The following is a 22,530-nucleotide window of genomic DNA, read 5'->3' as shown; positions in this document are numbered from 1 at the left end:
GGAACAGTGAGAGAAAATGCCTGGAGCTGAGCAATGAAGAGATCTGTTGGTGGAACAGCCCGGCCAGTGTCACTGGGTTGGTGAGTATGTGTTGGGGAGTAAGGTATAAGAAGACTGGAAAAGCAGGTGGGGGTTAGGCTATGAAAGGCTTTGAGCATCAAAAAGAGCATTTTGTATTTGGCTCCTGAAGGCAATAAGAAATCACTGGAGTTTAGTGAGTAGCAGGGTGCCATGATCAGACCTGTAATTTAGGAAAACCATATTAGTGGGTGAATGGAAAATGGTTAGGAGTAGGGAGAGACTTGAGGCATGTAGAACCACTAGCCAGGCTGTTGTAATAGTCTGGGAGGGAGGTATACTGATTTAGTGTCAGAGAGGAGAAGGGGGGAATATTCTAGAGAGGCTGTAGAGATGAAATCAATAGGCCTTGGCACAGATTGGATAAAGGGATTAAGAGAGAGTGAGGAATCTAGGATGACTCCTAGTTTCTGGGAAGATGGTGTTGCTCTGCAGTAATATGGAAGACAGGAGTGGTAGGGGGGGTTTTGGGTGTTGGGGGAGATAATGAGTTCTGTTTGGACATACTGAATTTATGATTTTTACTGGACATCCATTTTGAGATGTCTGAAAAGAAGTTAGAAATGTAAGACTGGAAGTCAGCAGAGACTGGGGAGAAAAGGCATATCTGAGAATTATCATTAAATCCATGGGAACTAATGAAATCATCAAGTGAAGTAGTATAGAGGAGGAAGAGAAGAGGTCCCAGGAGAGAGTCCTGAGGACATCTACAGTTAGAGGGTGTGATCTCAAAGGAGGCAGATTCTGAATGCCTCAATAGGGGTAATTTCTGGGCTACAAATTGTCTAGTCTATCATATCACTCTCTCAATTCACCAAATTTTTAGGCTTGCTCTTTGTATTCCCATGGCATCTAATCTAAGTCAGGCTGGTCCATTTAGCATTCGTACTATGTAACCTGTCTAGCAGGTATGATTAAATTGGTAAACATTTACTAAGTGCATAGTGTGACTTTATTTAGAGCATCTATCATGTGCCAGACACAGTGCCATAAATTAATGTTTACTTGTGGAAAATTTATTGTGGTCCGTCAATTATAACTAGAGACATCAAGTAGAAGCTCTAGTTTTTTTGTTATCAACCACTGCTTTGGCAGATAATTTGTTGTCAGTGATAATTTTATATACATTATTTTTAAATAATTACTTAAGCATGAAAAGAATTGCAGAACTTATCTACTTCTTTGTCTTCACAGAAGTAAGTACATGTTTACATCAAGTGGGTTCACAATACATGTATTCACTTAAGTCCAAAATGTTTCTCTTATGACAGTTTGAAACTTTATTGGGAGAAAATATACAAAATAATGCTTTCAGCAAATTTTATAATATAATGATGCTTGGTCAAAAAATGGTCCAAAAAATCTTTAAATGATATGCCTCACGAATATTTCTGAAAGTCAAAAACTTAAGTCTACGTATTAGTTAAATAAGATACCAGGAGGTTTTTAAGATTAGAAACAAATGCTCAAGCTGCACACTGGATAGAATGTTAGATTTGGAGCTGGGAAGACCTCAATTCAAATCTGACTTTAGGTTACACTAGTTTTGTGACTTAATAAAGTCACTTAACCTCTGTGTGCTTCAGCTTCTTTATCTGTAAAATGGGGATAAGAATACACTTACCTCTCAGAGTTGTTGTGATAATCAGATGACATATTGTGCAAATCTACACAAATACTTGCTGTTAAGAATTCTCATTATATAACTTAATTGAACATCAAATAAAGTTGATAAGCATTACACATATATTTGAGATTCCCTGCATATCCTTTCCTCCCCTACTGAAATCTTTGGATGAAAAGTTTTTTGATAATTTTGTTAGGATGTTTTATTTATAGAATTTATTGCTCTTCACTTCTAGGTTGAATATAGTAGGTTGTATTATCTAGAAAATAGTCCTAAAAAAGACAGAATAGAACCCTATGCTGCAAAAGACAATGAGCAGTGTTTTCATTTTTAACTTATGTAAAGCATGTTTAGATAAAAATGCAAATTCTCATATTTGTTTTTATATTTATCATTTTTTTGAAATACCAAATGATAGGAGTGATTACATCAGATGTATTTTTAGAAAGGAGTTGTCTTTTGTATATAAATAAAACTCTAAATATACAAAAAGCTGCTATTTCAAAACCAAGACACTAAATATGGCTTGAAAATAAGACTAAGTTTGAGAAAACATATGATTTAATTTATATATAACCTACAAATAAGAGTCACCAAAATAAAACTGTACTAAGTCATTATGAAAATAATGGAGAAATATCTTAGACTAGTTTAGCCATCATGTCCACCAAATTCCTGACTAATATTTGTAATTATCCTTCTTGCTTCAGGATAAAAAGAAATTGTATATTATAATGTGAATACAGAACTACAACTGTATCGAAACTATTAAGTGAAACAGATCTATAGAGTTTCTAAGCATTAATATTTACTTTTACATGTTGTTCCAGTACAGAAGGAATAAAATGCTAGACTTATTTCTAGATAATAAGGACTAAATGAATTCCATACGAGTCTGTCATGAACAACAACATAATAGAATATGGCAACAGAATACCATCAGAGTGAATTCTATTATACTACTGATTCTCAAACACTGTTATTTCACAGACCACTTGCTACTACAATACAAAAACAAACTCACTAAAGTTTATGGATTTCCAAAATCATTGTACTCTGATATATTAATACAGGGTGGAGATAAACCTGGAATCTCAAAGACTTCACAAGCAAAGTATAAGGTCTTGGAGGTTCTACCAAGGTCTAGAGATTTTGCATATGGGTCTTACGTTTGTTATGTGAAGACAGGCATAGCTATTTGTGAGGAAAATGACCATGAGGAGGTTGGCCATTAAATGATCACTATTTTGGTCATTTCAACCTAGGAAAGCAATATAAAAATTACCCAACAGGTCTTAATATTTGGTAGCCCCCTTCTGAATCTACAGAGATAATGGTGGAATGACAGAAGTTGGTGCACAGTGCTCAGTCATACAGTTAGAAGTGATGGTTCCACGAATGAAAGTTTGCAGCTAATTAGAAGATTTTTCTAAAAGGAATTTATAAAAGAATTTATAGAGCTCTTTTTATCATGTGCCCCAAAGACTTTCATGGGATACTTGATCATAAACTTGCAGTTTCACTTTAAGCTTAAGCAAACAGACCATCAAAAAGATAATCACAATTTGTCTGTTGTAGCACCAACATCCATATAAAGGATGAAGAAACAGAAAAATTCTAGGAAGAAGCTGAGAAGATACTTCAAAGTAAGTCAACATTTTCCTTAACATTGATTTAAATGTGAAGGCTGACATGGAGGGATGATTAAAAAATATGTCAGAAAATATTTGGCATTAAGAAATTAAAAAGTTCAAGGACTTTTAGATTACAGAGTAATCTTATATCCACACATCATGAATACTTTAAGAAAGTTATTGCTGTTCTCCCACCCCTAGGAAAAATATTACTTTATATTTACTTTGTAAATAAGTTGAATTTACATATTCTTATATGGTGTTCCCTTCAGTATAAAACAAATTTCTTGAGGGCAGAGAATTTTATTTTTGTCCTTGTGTCCACAGTGCTTAGCAGTGTGTTTGATATATGGCAGATGATTAAAAATACTTGTTGAGTTTAGTTCAAGAAGCGAGCTGGAAGGCACTGAATGTGGTGTACAATAACCTGCTATCATAAAAGGGGAAATTAACTATGTCTTAAGAGCCAGGAAGTGATCTGTTAACGATATGGGGATTATTTCAAAATTATTGTTGGTGTGTGGTCACATTATTGATTGGTCAGAGCAAAGGTAAAAATCTCTACAAGATCAGAAAAAAATAAGAATGAAAAGATGACACTGTATGCCTGATACAATGTGTTGAAAATGAAAATATGTAAAGATAATGAATCTATAGTTTTTTCTTACAGAAGTTTAAATGGTGAAAAACAATCATCACAACAAGACCAAAAATTCTAGAAACTCTTTGGGCAAACAAATCCTTAACTCCTCTCAAAACACAGAAACCTAGCAACCAATGGTTACATAGTTTGGAAAGCAAGCTCATTTGAAAAAAAAAAAAGAATATTCTAGAAAAATATGACATATTGAGAGCAATACTGACACATAAAACATAAAAAAAAAAAAACTTAGGTAAAAATGTGCCCTTAGAAACTTTGGCATAAAATCTAGGTAAGTTAGACCAATACAAACATTTGTAAATGAAACTGGAGAGATGGCATTAACAGAGGCTGAAGGGAATTCAGGAGCCTTCTAACCAAGAAGTCTAATAGCCTCTGCTTGAAGACCTGCAGTAAGGGGCAAAGCAATACGTCCTAAGTCAAGCCATTTCATTTTTGGATAGCAATGTAATTGTTATCCAGTTTTTCCTAATGTCAAACCAAAGTCTGCTCCTTTTTCACTTCCACATACTGCTGCTACTTCTTTCTTTTAGAGCAAGCAGAACAAGTCTAAACCCTTTTCCCTTCATGACAATGCTTCAGATACTTGAAAAGAGCTCCAACATTCTCTCCTCTAGGTGAAACACTCAGTTCATTTAGCTAATATTTATATGGCAAGCTCTCAAGGGCCTTCCCCATCCTGGTCTTTCTTCATGTCTCTATGTGTTAATGCATGTCTTTCCTAAAACTGGGTGTCCAGAACTGAACACAGTTCTGGATGTAGTATAAGTAGCTCAGAATAAAGTAGAGCTATTATCTCCTCATTCCTGATCACAATGACTCCTTTAATGTAATCTAATAATGTACTTTTTTTCTTTGGTTGGTATATTACACTTTTGTTTCATTTTGAATTCCCAATCCACTAAAACCAGAGATATGAAATGGAATAGAGATGCTGGAATTTCATTACTGATAATATTGGAACTACTACATTTGAACTCGACTCACTTGTCCGATCTACTTTGAGTGGCAATGGTACTAACTAACACGAACCCAAGAAGAATTGTTGGATCTGACTAAGTATGCATAGAAGAAGTTCACTTGGGAGGTGATATATTCCAAAAGCACTTAAAAACAGTTTAAGTCTCAGACAGTGGAAGATTACAAAATAGTGAAGATGACAAGTATTCTTTTATCATGGAAACCAGAAGTCATTAGCAATTGCTAAACAATATGCCCACATTTTCAGAATGAATTAGAATCATAGGCATATAGATACAGAGCTAAGGGAGACCCCAGACCTAGTCCAGTCCTTTCATTTTACAGATGAGGAAACAAACACCCAGAGAAGTTAAGTGACTTGCTCACAATTACATAGGTAGTAGGTGACAGAAGGAGGATTCAAACTCAGCTCCTCTGACTCTGATCCCAATGTTTTTTTAATGGTACCATATTGACTTTCATTTTATGTAGGAATTGAAGGGTTACACAGGAATTGACCATATCCTTGAAGATAATATGAGAAGGAAACAGATTTTTGCTGATTACTTTTATCAAATCTTTATAATCATAAAATTGTCACAGTTATAGAAATTAGAACATACTACCATGTTCACAGTTAATTTTTCAGAAGCACTTACTTTGCTGGATCAAAAATTCTCCCACCTCAAACACAATATTCCCATGCATACATCATATTCCTATGCTAGCTACAAATACAGATGGGCTTGATTGGTAGAAACAATGAGGTACAAAAGAGACTCATTTTTTCTATTAGACTGAAAATTCCTAAAAGATAAGATCTGTATAGTACCCATATTTCTGTTCCCCCCAAAGTGCCCAGTACCATGCACTATATAATAATGTACTGAATAAATGATTAACAAATAGTATTACTAATATGAATTGGTATTAGTAAATGGTAGAACTGTGATTAATATCAACACTGTAGCCTATCTGTAGACCAACTTAAGTAACTTCAGTGAATGCTGGTGGTCTGCAGCCCAGACTTTGACAACTCCCTGAATTATAGGAAATTAGAGCAGTAGTGTCAAACTAAAATATAAGTGGGCCCATTAAGCTGTAATAAGGATCTTTTCTGGCCCCATATTAACCTAGACAACTACATAGTAATATTATTTATGTTCTGCATTTTTATTTTGTTAAATGTTTCCCAATTACATTTTAATCTGGTTTTGCAGTACTCAGGGAGTGTTGGGACAATGCATCCCATGGGTTGTGTGTCTGACTCTGCTTTAGAAGACAACTAAGTACAGCCTCATCCATTTAGAAATAAACTGAGCTCAACAAAAGTCATCTAGTTAGTGCCTACGTCAAAATTAGAGTCTAGATCCCTTGACTTTTAGATCAGTGTTCTTTGTACTGTGTTATACTGTCTCCTTGTGCTATGTGAATTGGCCAAGTATGTCTAGTTGTTATTTTCTAAAACCGCCAGTGATAAATTAGTCTCATGTATGTTGTTGTAACAGATTATTCATAGAGGGTACATTTTACATACTTATTATTTACATGCTTATCCATTCTAACACTTTTATAAAAAAAATATTTGCTTGTATGTTTTAGATCTTTGGCCAAACCTACTATATATTCTCCTAAGCTTAACTGGTAGGAATGTTTCTGACAAAGAAGTATGGATGGCATTTTTTTCCACATTAAAGGATATTTTGCTGTTTTTGATTTTTAGATGGAACGAAGCAGTGGCAGCAACAGAGGAGGCTTGGGAAGACTTGATGTGGGTCTTCAGTTTAATCCTAAAACTTCCAAAGTGGTGATGGAGGGCATTAGGAGTGGTCCCAGATGAAACTTCCCTTTGTCTTGATGTTGTTTAAGCCAAACAGCAGGTAATGTTCAATTTAATTGTAAGGACATTTATTGAGGAGGGCACTGTGCTAGGTGCTAAGGGGATACAAAAATGGTTCACCTAAAGTAAACAAATCCACGATGAACATCTCTAGGTAATCCTATTTGAGGTTAAATTTAGTTTTCCATTAATAAGTACAACTCCTCCCCCACCAGTCTCAAAACATTCCTTCACTATAACTTGGTGGAAAAGAGTTTAGAAAAATATGTATCTGAGGTTTATTGTCCTCCGAAAGGATAACGCATTGTTTTTTTTCTTGTTTCTAATTAGTAATTTAAGCATATGTTCAGCATTTAACTCTAAATGTTTGCCTTTTCCCCAAGCTCTAAGACAGCTGTCCAAGATTTGAATGCCAGAAAACATTTAAATATCAACATCTGTTGAATTATGTTAATTTAGTGTAATATAATTGGGCATGAGTTGGAATTGATCAAAAGTATATGAAATAAACAAAGGCAAATCCTTGCCAATATCTTGGTACGCAAACAAGTCACTAAGGAATGAGGGAGAAAATATTTGTTTCTCCAAGGAAAATGAAGTAAAACTTTGATTGTGAAATATGTATTTATCTTTTTCAGGACATGGAACAGCTATTCTGTCAACTGTCAGTATTTGCTACCAATTGTGCAATAGGAGGAAAAGAAGAAAATTAGCAACAATCCATAGTAGCTCATGTTGAAGATCTATATCTTATCCTACATTCCTATTTACATAGGAATTCAAAACAGTTTTTAGTATCTTAAATTTTTAGATTGTAAGATGACTTAGCTGGCTACCTTCTTTATTATGAAGATATATGCAACAACTAAAAACAGAGTTGACACGTTAATGTGATTTGGGCTTCTGTACTATACTTATCTAAAGGGTAGTACCTACTGGAGATAGCTAGCAATTTCTAAAGAAATGAAAAAAAAATACAGAATAAAGAGAATCCTGCGTTGCACTTTGGAAAAAAGTGACACTTTGATAAAGACTTATGTGCTACTTCTAGCCCATTTTTGATGTAATAAATTAAAGAAGTTTATTTCTGTCTATGAGTATTATGGCAAAATCTTTCATGCAGCAGCTAGTATTCAATGCTCTGTTGACATCAAATATTAACACTGATATACCACAAAATTAATTTTCTCATTACAGTAATTTTGTACATATGAAAATATGTAAAATTTATTTTAAATTATATAAGTCTGTATTATCAACATGCACCTAAACCTATTAATGATCAAATTATAACCCATGTAATAGCAGCCCCGTAAGCTACTCTTCTATCATCCTGCAGATTTACTTTAATCATTTCCCAGGGAAGTCATCTATGGGACTGAAAGGTTAAGTTCAACATCCATGCCCATTTAATCCCTGAATCAATTTGAAATGTGCCGACAGACATCTGTCCTTAAGAAAATGGACCTAGGGCCACAAACATTTTGGCTGTTGGTCACTGAGCAGCTTTCGGATGAAAACTACTTTTAATCATTATTGACCACAGCTAAATTTAACTGGAACTCTAGTGGAGAAAGGCTGTGTATTCATTTAGTAATTCTAAATTATCAAGTGGTCCATCTACCAGTTTTAGGTACAGGGCATACAGGTATTTCATCTAGGGACTAGTTGTTCCCTTTTCTCATTTAAAAAATACCAGATTTTGATAACTTATTTTCTTAATGACAAATTTGTTCTTTGGGATCGTCTGATATAATTCAATACCAACCTTTCAAAAATCTAATTGGCTCATACTAATTTTATTTAGTATAATCACAAATTAAAGTAACATTCTGTAATCATTAGTTTAAAATCTTGGCAGGCAAAGTTAGAATTTCATGATGCCAAAAGGACAGGAGGGAAGAAATTAGTAATTTGTGAATTGTGCTACTTTTTGATGCAATAATTTGGTCTTGTAAAGTGAAACAGATTAGTTAAATCACTTTAAATGGTTTTCTAAATGCTACTTCTAAATATTTTGACCTTTTCTACCACAAATAGCTTAGAAATTTATCTAGAAAATCTTAAAATGTTTTTAACTAGGACAAAGTCCAATAAAAATCAAATAAAGAAAATACGTGAATATTTGCTAACAGTTTTCATAAAGTGTACATATGCAGTGGCAGAATGAGAAAAGTACTTTTGTTAATGTCTAATGAAAGTCTTTTAGAACTAGGAAACAACAAAAACCTTAGTGAATGTGATAAAACAGTAATAATTTAGTATTTTAAAAATCAGATGTAGAAAAGCTATTATTGTTAGAAAAATAAAAAGAGAATGTCCATCTAAATTTTGGATTTCGAATATGATTATGTTTTGACCATAAGAGAAGATAATTTGTAACAGAATACTGAAACGACAGGTAGGAAGTTATATGATTTTGACTCTTCAATCATTTAAACAAGGGATCATTTCCTTTTGTTGATACTCTAGTGTCTGTGAAAAGCCACATTAAACACAGTACATGTAATTAGCTAGTAGTTTAATGTACAGTTTTCCTATCTGAATTTATTAACAGCTGCTCAAAAATGTAGTAATTAATGGTTTCACTTATTTTTGGCAAACCTGCAACACAACAAATAGTTTTGTATCTGCTACAAATTAGGAGTCTTTCCCAAATAACAGATGACACTGTGGGAAAAAGGGAGCAGGCACAATCCTTGCACATCTTTGTCTCTTTAGAAGATCAAATAAAGAGCAGCTGTAATTCTATTTGTCACATCTGTGTAACAAAATACAGTGATCTGTATCATTGGATGAAAACGAATGAGCTCTCTACTAATGTAAATAGGAATTTCTTTCTACCCTGTTACAAGAAAGCTGAAGTGAAATATTTTTAATCTAAAGCAATAATAGGGTTTGTTCTGAATTTCCTGTCAAATATTTTGGCATTTTTTCATTTGAGGAGACTCTTTTAAATACTAGGTGGCAATCTAAGGCAGCAATAAAGAAATAACTGAAAAATAACTTGTTTATTCTATCTACCCAAACTATTAACAGATCAAACCAGAAATGAGAACAAACAATATTCAGGATATATCATGCCATCTAATGATATCTGGCTGGGTAATCACAGGTTTAAAGAGCAATGTCAAAGTCCTATACAAAACATTATTTACATTTAGTACAAAAAGATTCCTAATAGATGCTTGGTTGTCTAAAAAATAACTTGTCAATATCTGGAATAAAAATGCTTTTACTTGACTGCAATTATTTGCTAGAAGGTCAGGGGGGTATCTTTCTATTTCCTGTGCAACTACAAAAATCTGAACATAAGAAAATAGTACAAATTATCAAAAGAAAACAAAACCACAACTATAAAAGGTTAGGTACTGGTGAATACAATTGTACTTTGCAAACTGTTAATTCAAATAAAATTGTAGTAAAATATAAAGGATGTCATTTGGAAAATGAATATTACAGAAAAAACAAAGAATACATTTGGTAATCCTTCAAGACCTTACTCCATGTAGCTATTTTTGAATATTTCTTTCAGAAGTGATTCCTCACAGTCCCCTGGACTCTGAAAGTACTTGGTTCATTATCTCTCATGGCATTTAATTATCTACTTATATGTAATTGTGTACATCTAATTTTATTTTAGTACATAATAAACTACTTGTAGACAGGAATTATATCTAACATATATCTAACTTTGTATTTCAACTGCCTGTTATGGTACCGTGCACATAGTAGGTGCTCAATAAATGTTTGTTGAATAAATAAAATGTGTGGCAAAACCTTTTTGACACAGGGTACTGTATACAGTGAGTGTACCATATATGTTAATGGTTTACATTTATATAATACTCTAAGGTTTCCAAAGTAGCTTACTCAGAGAAACCCTGGAAGCTAGGCAGTACTAGTCAAAATCCATTTTATAGATGACGAAATTCTATGTCTAAGAGGTTAAGCAACTTGCCCAGGATGCCTCAGCTAGGTTCAAAACTGAATTTCAAACCAAGATCTTATTTGAGGATAAGCCTAGCAATCTTTCCACTACAAAATGCTACTGAAGGACTGACAAAAGGAGAGGAACATGCAGGACTCAATTTTGACCAAAATAATGGGTATATAGAAACGCCAATTCATTAAAACCAGATATTATCAAATCTTTGCTAGCTTTACTTAAGCTGGGGAATTGGGGAAGGAGGGAGGGACCTTGGATAATGAAGAGTCTAAAATAATGAAGCTTTGTAAATTCAATTTGGATTTTGCTAGTGCAAACTGGCTTATGTTTAGAGATAAAGGGAGATAAAGATTATTTGAAAGAGAAAAATTTCCAGGAAGACACTCATAACTGAACTGGTAGGTGAGATCTAAGAGGCAGGAGAGCAAGCTGGAAGGGCAACTATTTTCCTCTGCCTTGTGTTTGAAAGGAGACATGTTCCAGAAAGGGTGTAGCTTGCCAGTAAGCACTACCTATCCTCACAGAAGGAAGTGCCAATAGACACATATATACTTACAGACACATATGTAAAACTTACATGTGTGTCAAAAAATACTGTCTTCAATCCTAGAATACATACACATTTTAAAAATATAGCCTTGATTCTTTAAATCTAACCATTCTGTTCAAAGGTAAAAAATAAACAAAAAAAACCTTTATACATAAATAAGACTCCAAAGGGCAGTTAGGTGGCACAGGAGAGAATGCCTGACACTGAAGTCTGGAAGGTTCATCTTCCTGAATTCAAATCTGGCCTCAGACACCTATTATCTGTGTGACCCTGGGCAAGTCATTTAGCCTGTGTCTGCCTCAGTCTGTAATCCATAAAATGAGCTGAAGGAAATGGCAAATCATCCAGTATCTTTGCCAAGAAAACCCCCAAAGAGGTCATGAAGGAGTAGGAAATGACTGAACAAGACTTGAAAGAATTCAAGGAGAAAAGCCTCGGAAAAAAAAAAAAATCTATTCACTATGAAATATAGTGAAATCCTGGAGAGTTAAGTGAGTATGTAAAAATCCACTAAAAGTCACTGCTGGAATTTTAATGTAAGTGACACAAGCCTTCAAAGAGAGATTAAAAACACATGTAGTATTGCATTTAGACAGACTAGACTCTCAAATTCAATCATGTTTGTTTGTCTAAGTCTTGAATAAAAGTACAACCATTCATGATACAATATTAAAAAGCAAAGAGATAGGAATATTTTTTTTCTCCTTCATACGATAAAACAAGTTCTTTTTGAAACAAGAGTCAACATTATATGTAAGGAATAAACATGAGAAACATTCACACTAAAATCATACAAAAGAAGATTATCCACTTTCAGTGCATTCTGTTTGACATATTTTTGGAAAGGCTAGTTATGGTATGATAAAGAATTATCATTAGTAATGAAGAGGTTAAAGCTTCTCTTTGCATATGACAAGATGTATAGCTAGAAAATCCAAGCGTGCTGATAAAAAAAAAAACCCCAGGGAAATAATCAAAATGGAAAACATGGCAGAATGTGTAATATCACATAAATAACCTGTATTTTTATATATTACCAATGAAGACCATGAAGAATGAAAAGATAAACACCATTTCAACCAATGACAAGATCATCAAGTATTTGTATATTTTAAATATGTGTACACATATACATATACAAACACACACCTACATAAATATACATACATATATATTTGTGATTTCTTTGGTGAAAGGAACCCTGGGTAAGGAAACACCCTCTAACAATGGAGATCAGCAATAATTCTACAAAGTATAGTCTTTATAGAGACCATAATAATATATGGTAATATTTTAACTTATTAACACCCCAAAGGACATTTACAAAGACAATTACAAAATGGTTCTGTGCTTGGCTAGGATACCACTGACAAATAGTGAATTCAAAAGTGAAGAAGTTTTTGATGGAAAGATAATCAATATAGTTTGGAACATTTTGACTTTTCAGGTGCTGGCAGGACATAACAGGCAGAACTGTAAATTGTAAATTTCTTTCTCAGAAAAGAGATAAAGATTTGGAAATCACTTATGCAGAGGTTATAGTTGAAGCCAAAAGAATAAACAATACTACCAAGAAAGGAGAGAGAGAAGAAGAAATAGGTGAAGGGGTGGGGAGAAGAATGAAAAAGAAAAAGAAAAGGACAGAAGACAAAGTAGTGAGGAGTTGTTCATCAGTTTTTCTCTATATTCCTCATACTTATGATTTCTTAGATAAAAATAATCTTATATTATATTCATATAGCATAATTTGTTCAGGTATCTCCCAAGTGAAGGGAATCTACTTTATTTCTAGTTCTTTGCTACCACAAAAATTGCTGCTATAAATATTCTGGTGTATACTGAGACTTTCATTTTGTCAATGACCACCTTGGGGCATATGCTTAGCAGTGGAATCCCTGGGTCCAAGGGTTAGGATATTTTAGTAATTTTACTTGTAATTTTTTGGATGCTGATAACAATTTACGGTTCCACCAACACTGCACTAGTGTGTCTGTCTTTTACAACTCCTTCAACACTGACCACTGTCATTTTTAAAAAGTATCTTTGCCAATTTTCTGGGTAACAGGTGAAATCTCAGTCATTTTACTTTGTGTTTCTCTTATCATTAGTAATTTGGACAATTCTTTCATATGGTTGTTAATATTTTGCAATTTTTCTTTAGAGAACTATTCATATTCTTTGACCACTTATCCACTGGAGAATGGTTTTTGGTTACGTTACTTCTTTTAGTTGTTTATCTATGTATCTTGAGTATAAAACACTTATCAGAAGTACATGATATAAAATATTTTTCCTTATACTCTTACCCTTCTTATCCCATGTATGTTGATTTTTTTCATGAAAAATTTCAATTTTGTGTGATCAAAGTAATTTATTTTATCTTTCGCCTTTATTTCTTATTTAATTAAGAATTCATTCCCTATCTGTATCTCTGAATGGTAAATGATGTTTTTCTTTTCCAATTTTTTCATCTCATTTTATTACCCTGATAGTAGAATTGTAAATTTGAATAATCTTTTTAGAGGGTTCCTGGCAATCTACAGTAAGAGTTGGAAAACTTTTTCTGTCCTTTGACCTAATGATCCCATTATTAAAAAATTAGTTAAGTATAAAAAGGCTTAACTGTGCAAAAATATTTTAATTGTTTTATTTGTGATACTGAAAAACTGCAAAGAACCTATAAAATAGGAATTTAGTAATTTTAGTTAATTCCTAAATAAAATAGGAATTAAATAAGGAATGGTTAAGCAGATGGTAATGAGTGAAAAATCATTTATTAAGAAGTTACTATGTGCTAACAGGCTAAATGCTAAGCATCAAAGACACAAATACAAGAAACAAGTTAATTACTTCCCTTAAGGAGCTTACCTTCTATGAGGAGAAGACTTCATGTAAAGAAGGGCTGAGGAGGTACATTTTGGTTTGGGAAGTAATAGCAAGTTATGATGAGTGGAGTCAGAGGTTAAATGATTCATACGACCTTTCCAAAAATAGAATGGAAAGCAATAGAGAGGAAGTACGGCAGGCAGGAAGATGGTTGGATTGCAGCACGGCATAAGTTAATCAATGTAATATTATTTTCCATTGAAAACAAATATGGATTCAAATAAAAAAATGCATTGTGAAGAAAGCAGAACCAGAGAATCATACATATCTTATAAAAATATTACCAAAAAAAGTCATTCACCAAACTTTATATTTCTTCATTTGTAAAAAGGCAAGAGACTGAAAGTGGTCATAGTGAACAAATATTCCTGTTAGGATTCACAGAAGTTGTTATTCTTAGCAGTTCATTAATAGTTAAAATTTTTAATAGCTAGGATTACACAGTAATATTGGGGTTTGTGATTTTGTGGTGATTTCTAATTTTTGTTTTGTCTGTTTTTGCTGTTTTACTATTTATAATGAGGGAGCTAGGTGGCTCAGTGCAAAGGAAGACTCATCTTCCTGAATTCAAATCTGCATTCAGACACTTACTGGCTGGCTATCTGACCCTGAACAAGCCGCTTAAGACTGTTCGCCTCAGCTTCTTATCTGCAAAATGAGCTGGAGAAGGAAATGGCAAACTATTCAAAGTCAAGAAAACCCCAAATGAGGTCACAAAGAGTTGGACCTGACTAAAATGACAGAACATAAAAAACTGTTTATAATAGTTATTTACATTTATTATTTAAATTTTAAAAACCAAATCTTAAAACATCCAAAGAAAACAAAAGGAATGGTGCCTTACTGTCTCTGTGTATACATATATACACTGTCTCATATTAGTATCCCTCACATCTATATTTGGAGACGATGAAACTGAGATGCTCGCTCTTGTAGGTGCACCTGAAAAGTCTGATGTATAACCAGAATGTCATTTGCTTTGCTGTCATAGTTGCTATTTGTGGAGCAGCCTGGTGTTGCATCCAGTTCTATCTCTTGCCTAATAATTTGCCTGACTCCTTTGATGGCAAAGAGTGGGGCCATATCTGTCTGGTACACTCTCAGTTGCTTGTAAGTTTCTTTTGTTTCCCAGGACTCCATGACTCTGGTGTACTGTGGGATGCTGTGATTCCCTAAACCTCAGTTATTTACTTTTTCTTAAAAGATGTATCAGTATTAGCAGCTGTTACAGTTAATAGGTACTTTCATCCTATTCTGGCATATTAAAAAGCTTTTTTGTCCCATACAAGTACCTGCAGTTCAGTGACCTTTTGGAGAGGGTATGGACTTGCTCTCTCCACTAGACAAACCACCTAAATGGAGTTTTATTTTTTCCAACCCTATCTGAGTTACAGATGGGGACCTAATACAGAACTCTCTATCATGGAGGAAGTTGTCTATAAACAATGTCAAAAGCAACACATATTTGGACAGTGAATATGGTGAATATATAACTGGACCTAGGAGGTGAGTATTAAGATCAGGCTGATAACAGCTGCTGTATGGCTGCCAGGCTAAGCCAAGACTCACTATATAAGCTGACACAACAGTAGTTTATACAAATATGTTTACATATATGGTGGGTACCCTGTAAACTTCAGAGAGAAATGACCCTAAGAACTCTTATCATGGCTGCCTTGTCCAAATGGGTTGTAATTTTAAGGAGCTGGCAGAAAGAAAATACAGTTGACTGGACATGTACTGAGAAGGCAGAAAAAGGATAGGTTGACCCACAGAATTTATACCAAACAACACAAAGAGCTCTTTGCTGTAGCCTCATATCAGTCAGTTTAGAGGCATCAGAGACATTTTCAGAAAAAGCACTTCTTGGTACATAACATAGGTTTAAGAATTCACTAAAAACCAGTAACAATACTTATTTACTTACCCACTTAAAAGTTGTCCTAATTCAGATGAGCCTAACACAGATATCTGAGTCTATTGCTGCCTTCTCTCTCTTTCTCAACAAGCAGGTTTACAAAAAGACAAGAATTCCTTTAGTCCTTATGTTCTGAGACTTCTGTAATGATAATCCTATATTGCTATTTAATACTGAGTTATCACCCCATAGGTAATGATGGATCTGGTCAAGAAGCCAGATCTTATCAACTACTATTGCAAGCATAGAGAAACCAGTTTTTTTTTCTTGATGACCTTAAACCTGATGCCACATTGGTGCCCTTTTCCATCTTTCATTCACCTAGAGAAATATGCTGGAGTAGAGCAATTTAATATTTTCTTTTTAAACTCAGTTGCCAATAATTTTTGTGTAATATATACAGGGCAGCTAGGTGGCACAGTGGCTAGAGTGCCAGGTCTGAAGTCAGAAAGACTCCTCTTCATGAGTTAATTAGCTATGTTAGTGGCACATCATTTAACTCTGTCTGCCTCAGTATCCTTATTTGTAAAATGAGCTAGAGAAGGAAATGGCAAACCTCTCATGTATCTTTGCCAAAATAACCCCAAATGGTGCCATGAAGAGTTGGACACAACTAAAAAATGACTGAACAACAAAAAAATTACTTGATGGAAGCTGGTATCTAGAATGATATCTTTGTCTTATACTCTAGAGATGTTCACTAGTTATAATGTGGCCCATAATATTTCTCAAAGTTTCCCTGCCTGTTCTGAGCATGCAATTAGCAAATAGCTACCTCTAAGATGATTATCTCATAGAGACTTCTGATGATGTTTATACACTGTTGAGCTAAAAGTTTCCTACAGGTCAAACAAGAGATTTTAAAATTAATTTACAAACCAGTCCGTTTTTTCATCTAAATGAAGGGATACAAATAATAGATGGATGCAGTTCAATCCATGATACAATCTTCTTATGCTAAAAGATAGTGTAATCTTATGGAAAGGGCTGTCAAGGAGAGAAGAGACTGAATTCAAACACCACATCTTAGGCTTGCAAGCTGGGTAAACCTGGGCAAGTCACTAAACTTCTCAGACCCTCAGTTTTTTCATCTGTAAAACAGTCTAATATTTACGTTACCTCCTTTATCATATTATAAATCTTAAAGCACTGTACAAATAGAAGCTTAAAATCATTTCGCACCTCACTGGTCTCTAATTCTGATAGTGAGTACATCATCAAACATATCACCATCACATAATAGACTTATTAATGAGAAATATTGCAGAGTAGCCAAAATTCTCAGAATGACAGAAATATTCTATGGATGGTATTGAATTATTTATGTTTGATCAATCCAGTGTAGAGATCTTCATACTGTTTGCTATATTTCTTCTGTGTCTTTTAACATGTCTTCTTTACCATATTTATTAATGAACTGAAATAATTCTGCATTGGATTTCAGGGTCATTATTAAATATCTTATTTTCATTATCTAAGAGTCATTTTAGACAGATTTCCATACTTGCATGGAGCTACAAATACCTTACAAATACATTTAATAGATTCTTTGGACTGGTTTTACATGTTAATAGCCTAAAATTTTTTCTTCCAGTACATATGTCATTAAATAATTCTTTCCAATATAATATCATTTCTTTATTCTGTAGGGTTCAGCTTCCAGCTACTCTAGTAGCCTGTGAACAGAAGACTACAAGAGTATTGGCCCCCCAAAATTTGGGGTGCAAGCAGGTTCCATAACAGGAGTCAAATCAGTACAAATGTCAGGGAAATAGTTCTTAACTGAACGACTTCTTTGTCAAGTTCTGGATATTTTCCCAAAGGTGACTATCTTTACTTAAATAAAAAATTGGTTTTGAAAAATACTGAATGAAAAGTGTGAGAAGAGGCATATTGTTCTATAAACTGAACGGTGATATCAAATTTTATATCCTGAAGAAAAGAAATGTACCCATCCTTAACAGTATTTAATGTTAAGAATCAGAAGTCACTGTATTTTTTAAGGGGATTATGTCTTCATTACTATTTGTTCATTCTCGCTAATAGTGAAAATCATTTACAAAATGAATACTCATATTAATCCTCTCACAAATAATACACAGATTTCAATGCCACGTAAGTTTGGGAGTAAGATTAGTTCTGCTTCATTGAACTCACAAATCATTTCAAAGAAATAATTATACTGAGATGATATAAACTACTTTTGCTGATCTATGAGATAGAAATTTTCTTAATAAAATCTGTTCTTTGTTTATTCCTATATTAAAGCAATAAAAATACTTTCTTCTTTCTTAGTAGTAATCTTCTATATGCATTCTCATAGACAATAGCATAATCTAAGTATTTTTTTTTAAAATGACAACGCAAACCTCAAATTATAATACCTCTACTCTACTTTTTTGGGAAACAATGGCATATAACTTGATGAAAAAATGAAAACATGATTCCAAACTTTCTCACCTGCTTGCAGTTTTCACAGAACAGTTTTTCTTGTGTCCTCGTTCAGATCGGTTATCTCTCAGGAGCTGAAGCTATACAAAGTGTTAAGACACAGTTATAGAAACAAGAACATTTTGATAATATTACTTTGCAAGTAAAAATATTATTGCCATCTACATGGGCAAGATAAATTTTATTTACGTTGGCTGAAAGGAAAGGCTACCTTTGCCAGAAATACTACTGTAATTCTTGTAAAAATCTTCCTAAGATATGACAATTCAGTGCATTCTTGATGACTTGACTGATCTTTTTAACGGACAGGATGGGGTTGGAGGTCTGAACCTCAGTTTTAACTCTGCTTCTCTTGAGTGCCTCTGAAAAAGTACTATAACCTTTCTTGCCAACACCCTCTAACACCATACTTATTTCTGAGTTTTATGAGGCCTTGTCACCAACTACTTTGATAATAAAAGCATCTAATGCTACCCCATTAGTACCCAACAGTATAATGTTTTGAAGAAAACCATTTTCATACAGATTAATCACAGACTTGATGGCAGCAAGTGGAAAAACTGATTAATGGTACCTCAAAATATCTTACCATTCTGCCTCTCTCCAAACAACTTTGCCTCTATTTACTTTGGATTCAATCAAAACTGTTAGTAGTCCCATTCATGAAGAAATATGACTAGTAACAATAATAGGTTATTATCTAAGTGTAGTTCTTTAGACATAAACTCAGGTAAAATTTAATACAAAAGTGATCATTTAAAAATGCATGTGCTATAATATTTTAGGAATAATAGTACAGTATAATAGGAAAGTATATTGCACTGAGATTTAAGACCTGTAGTCTCACTTGAGCTCTGCCTTTAACTAGCTGTGTGACCTTTGATAAGTCACAACCTGATCCATAACATGAGAAGGTTGGATCAAAGTCTCTTCCAATTATAAAACTCTATGACTGTAAATCTGTAGGTGAAGCTATTTTTTATGCATGTGTACATGCACGCGTATGTAGGTCTTCTGTGGAATGAATAAAGAATTGGGATTTAGGAGATTTAGTTTCTAGTTGTTACTCAGACACTTGTTAGCCATGCAACCTTGGGCTAGTTATCTTACAAGCCTATGCTTTAGCTTTTTTACTTGGAAAAGAAGAATGATTCTTGCCCTGCCTACCTTATAGGAAGATCAAGTGAGATGTGAGAGTGTTTGATATATGAAAGTACAATACAAAAAATGTAAGATGTTACTGTTATTGCTTCCAAACTGGTTAAAGCAAAAGCTAAATGGAACTTTTTATTGTCTTGTTAATGAGAAAACCCTGCAAGTTGAGGCACCACATGGGTTGACAGCTAAGTTGAAGTCATCACAATCACAATGTAACTAATTGCCTCAAATCTCAGAGAGACCATAGAAGAGAAATATCAAGATATAAATGATGATTCCTTCAGGTAATTAGAACTAAATTTAAATAAAAACTGTGAAAATAAGCAGAAACAATTTGATAGAAAGGAATATTTATACTCTGGGTTCTGCTAAGGTAACACACTCTGAGCTGCGACCAAACTTCAGTGAAGAATTGTTAAGCTGTGAATCTATTACCATCAACAGATGTTTGTTTAGATAAGAAATTATCACCTTGCACCTTGCTCAAATTTCCAAGAATATTCCATTTTTCATTAACTTGCGTCAGAAATAGCATACTGATACCAAATAAAATGAGGTAAACAGAAAGTTGAATCTAAGTCAACCTGAGACAACTAACATGAGGCCAAAATCAATACCTGTTACCACTTATAGAGAAAAATTAGAGTACCCATTCTATTGCAACCCATTAATCTGAAAGTGTTTCCAATAGAAAACTGTTAATTCCTTTGTCACTTCTGTATATAGTGTCTGCTTGAGTTGGGGGGGGGGGTAGAAAATCATAGGCAATACAGGCAATTACTGGTTTGTCAACAAAAACTCCACTCCTACTCTCTCCACCCTTCACAGCAGTAAGGAGAGTAACATTCTGATGAATCAGAATACATAGACCAGCTTGCAGTTCTGCATAGGTATTAAGAGAGAAAAAAACCAAAGCGAAATATTTTGAAACTAGAATGGGATTCTCTAACTGACGGCAAAATGTGTAATTATGAAAAGCTGAATATCCATCAATACCAGTTCTATGCGGTTGCATTTAAAGAAGTTGACATCTCTTCACAAACTGATGAGGCTCGAGGACTTCTGTCACATTTCTCCTTCTGTCTCCTGATTTTGCTGACTCTGGAGTATGACTAAATGATTGACACTGACATTTTTAATGTAATACATCTGTGTAAAACACCCATTCAATAATTTTCTAATGATTTTCTTATTGGACTGAATTTATCAGAATTTTATTTGGAATCTTTAAAATCACACCTATGCAAAAATACAGACTGCATATGATGAATCTTCATATAGAATAGAATTTCAATAGTATTCGAAAGGTTAAAAAAAAAGTCTAAATTTCGCAAAGGGATAAAGAGAATTAAAGAAACCAGGCATGGATGCACATCATGTCCTTACATTTCTCAGTAACTAACTATAAAAGGGCATGAGGCCATAACAATACAATTAAAAAAGAATCAAGCCCCAATCACTGATTTGGAAAGTAACTGTGGTTTCAACGACTTCTGAAATTTTCTCATGATTTAAGTCATCCTTTTTTCCTAGGTGGCGCTCTTCTTTCCTCTGCTCTTATATTGGCAGCGTTAGGTGAGTGAGGTAATTTTAGAGTGATCTAACTCAGCAATGACTACAAAAACATTTCTCAAGTTGTCATGAAATGTATCGCACTTTAAACGGCTAGTTTGTTGGGTTAGTGTCAAATAACAATATTTTTCCCTTAAAAGTAGCCTGAAAATGCTTTATTTTGCTTTTTTAAAAGACAAACTAGCAATGAATTTCATGGAAAACTATTCTGATAATTAACACAAAACCTAAAAGAATTTAAATATATGAGGAAGATGCAGATAACATGATTAAATAGAGTGGCTTACATTACATTTGTATAGTACTTTTAAGTTTTCCAACTGTTTTCCCACATATCCTCACATCTCTGTAACATAAACAGAACAGATAGTATTGTTCCCATTTTATAGTTGAGGAAACTGAGGCTCAGCACAGTTAAATGATCTGGCCATTGCCACACAACTAGTAGTGGCAGAGCAGTATAGAAGAGCCTAGCAGTCCTGACTTTTAGATCAATGCCCTTTTGAAACCTAAGGACTGCTAAGCCTTTCCAACTAACTTGTAGCCAAAATCTCCCCTGTGTGTTGTTCCACCCATTAGAAGGTGAGCTCCTTGACATGTATCCCTAGTGCTCTGTATATAACAAAAACCGGATCCATCCTTCCTTCCTTCAGTGCCTTCCCTTCTTTAATTTCCTTTCCTTCCTCCCTTCCTTACTTCTAGAACTGATTTGGTCAGTTCAATAAAATAAATGGTGAATTTAATTAAAAAAAAAAAAAAGAGAAAACTTGTGTTTCACAGAATTGATAGATCAAATTCTCTCAAAATATCACAGCATTACCTACAGAGTTTGGTGATGAAAATATGACATAGCAGATCATAAGCAAACCCTGTATGGCATGCATAATCCAGAGGCCCTTTCTAATCTGGTCACTCACTCTCCAATTTATCAATATTGGGTCAAACCTGTTCATGTATCCTTGATCTATCTCTTCCTATCATTTCCAGCAGATTGCCTCCACAATGATCTTTCTTCAATTTTTAATCTCTCCATATCTACCAGTTCTTTTTGTTGCTTACAAACCTATCCAATTCTGTCCTGTGCCCCCCAAATCTTTGGGCCATGCAATTCTCTCAAGCTGTCATTCTATATCTCTTCTTTTCACTGCCAAATTCCTAGAAAATGCTGTTTTCATTCTTTGTCTAAACTTCCTCTTCTTTCCTTCACTTTCTCTTCAGTCTGGCTTCCTATCTTATCACCCAACTG

At 33.9% G+C, this 22,530-nt stretch overlaps 1 protein-coding gene across 10 annotated transcripts in view; it reads right to left on the bottom strand.

Annotated features, from left to right (window-relative positions):
• Window positions 1-22,530, bottom strand: part of GPATCH2 (G-patch domain containing 2) — a 253,379-nt gene that overhangs the window by 32,617 nt on the left and 198,232 nt on the right. For 6 of the 10 annotated variants that reach the window (XM_072647816.1, XM_072647814.1, XM_072647817.1 and 3 more), the window contains one exon: window positions 18,564-18,634. The exons of the other annotated variants lie outside the window; for them this stretch is intronic. In XM_072647816.1, coding sequence (XP_072503917.1) covers window positions 18,564-18,634 — 71 coding nt within the window. The remainder of the gene's footprint in view (window positions 1-18,563; window positions 18,635-22,530) is intronic. 10 annotated transcript variants of the gene reach the window in all.

Source organism: Notamacropus eugenii, chromosome 2, assembly GCF_028372415.1.
Source record: "Notamacropus eugenii isolate mMacEug1 chromosome 2, mMacEug1.pri_v2, whole genome shotgun sequence".
Taxonomy (NCBI): Eukaryota; Metazoa; Chordata; class Mammalia; order Diprotodontia; family Macropodidae; genus Notamacropus; species Notamacropus eugenii.
Note: the sequence above shows the minus strand (reverse complement) of the source record. Positions and strands in the feature narration are given on the sequence as shown.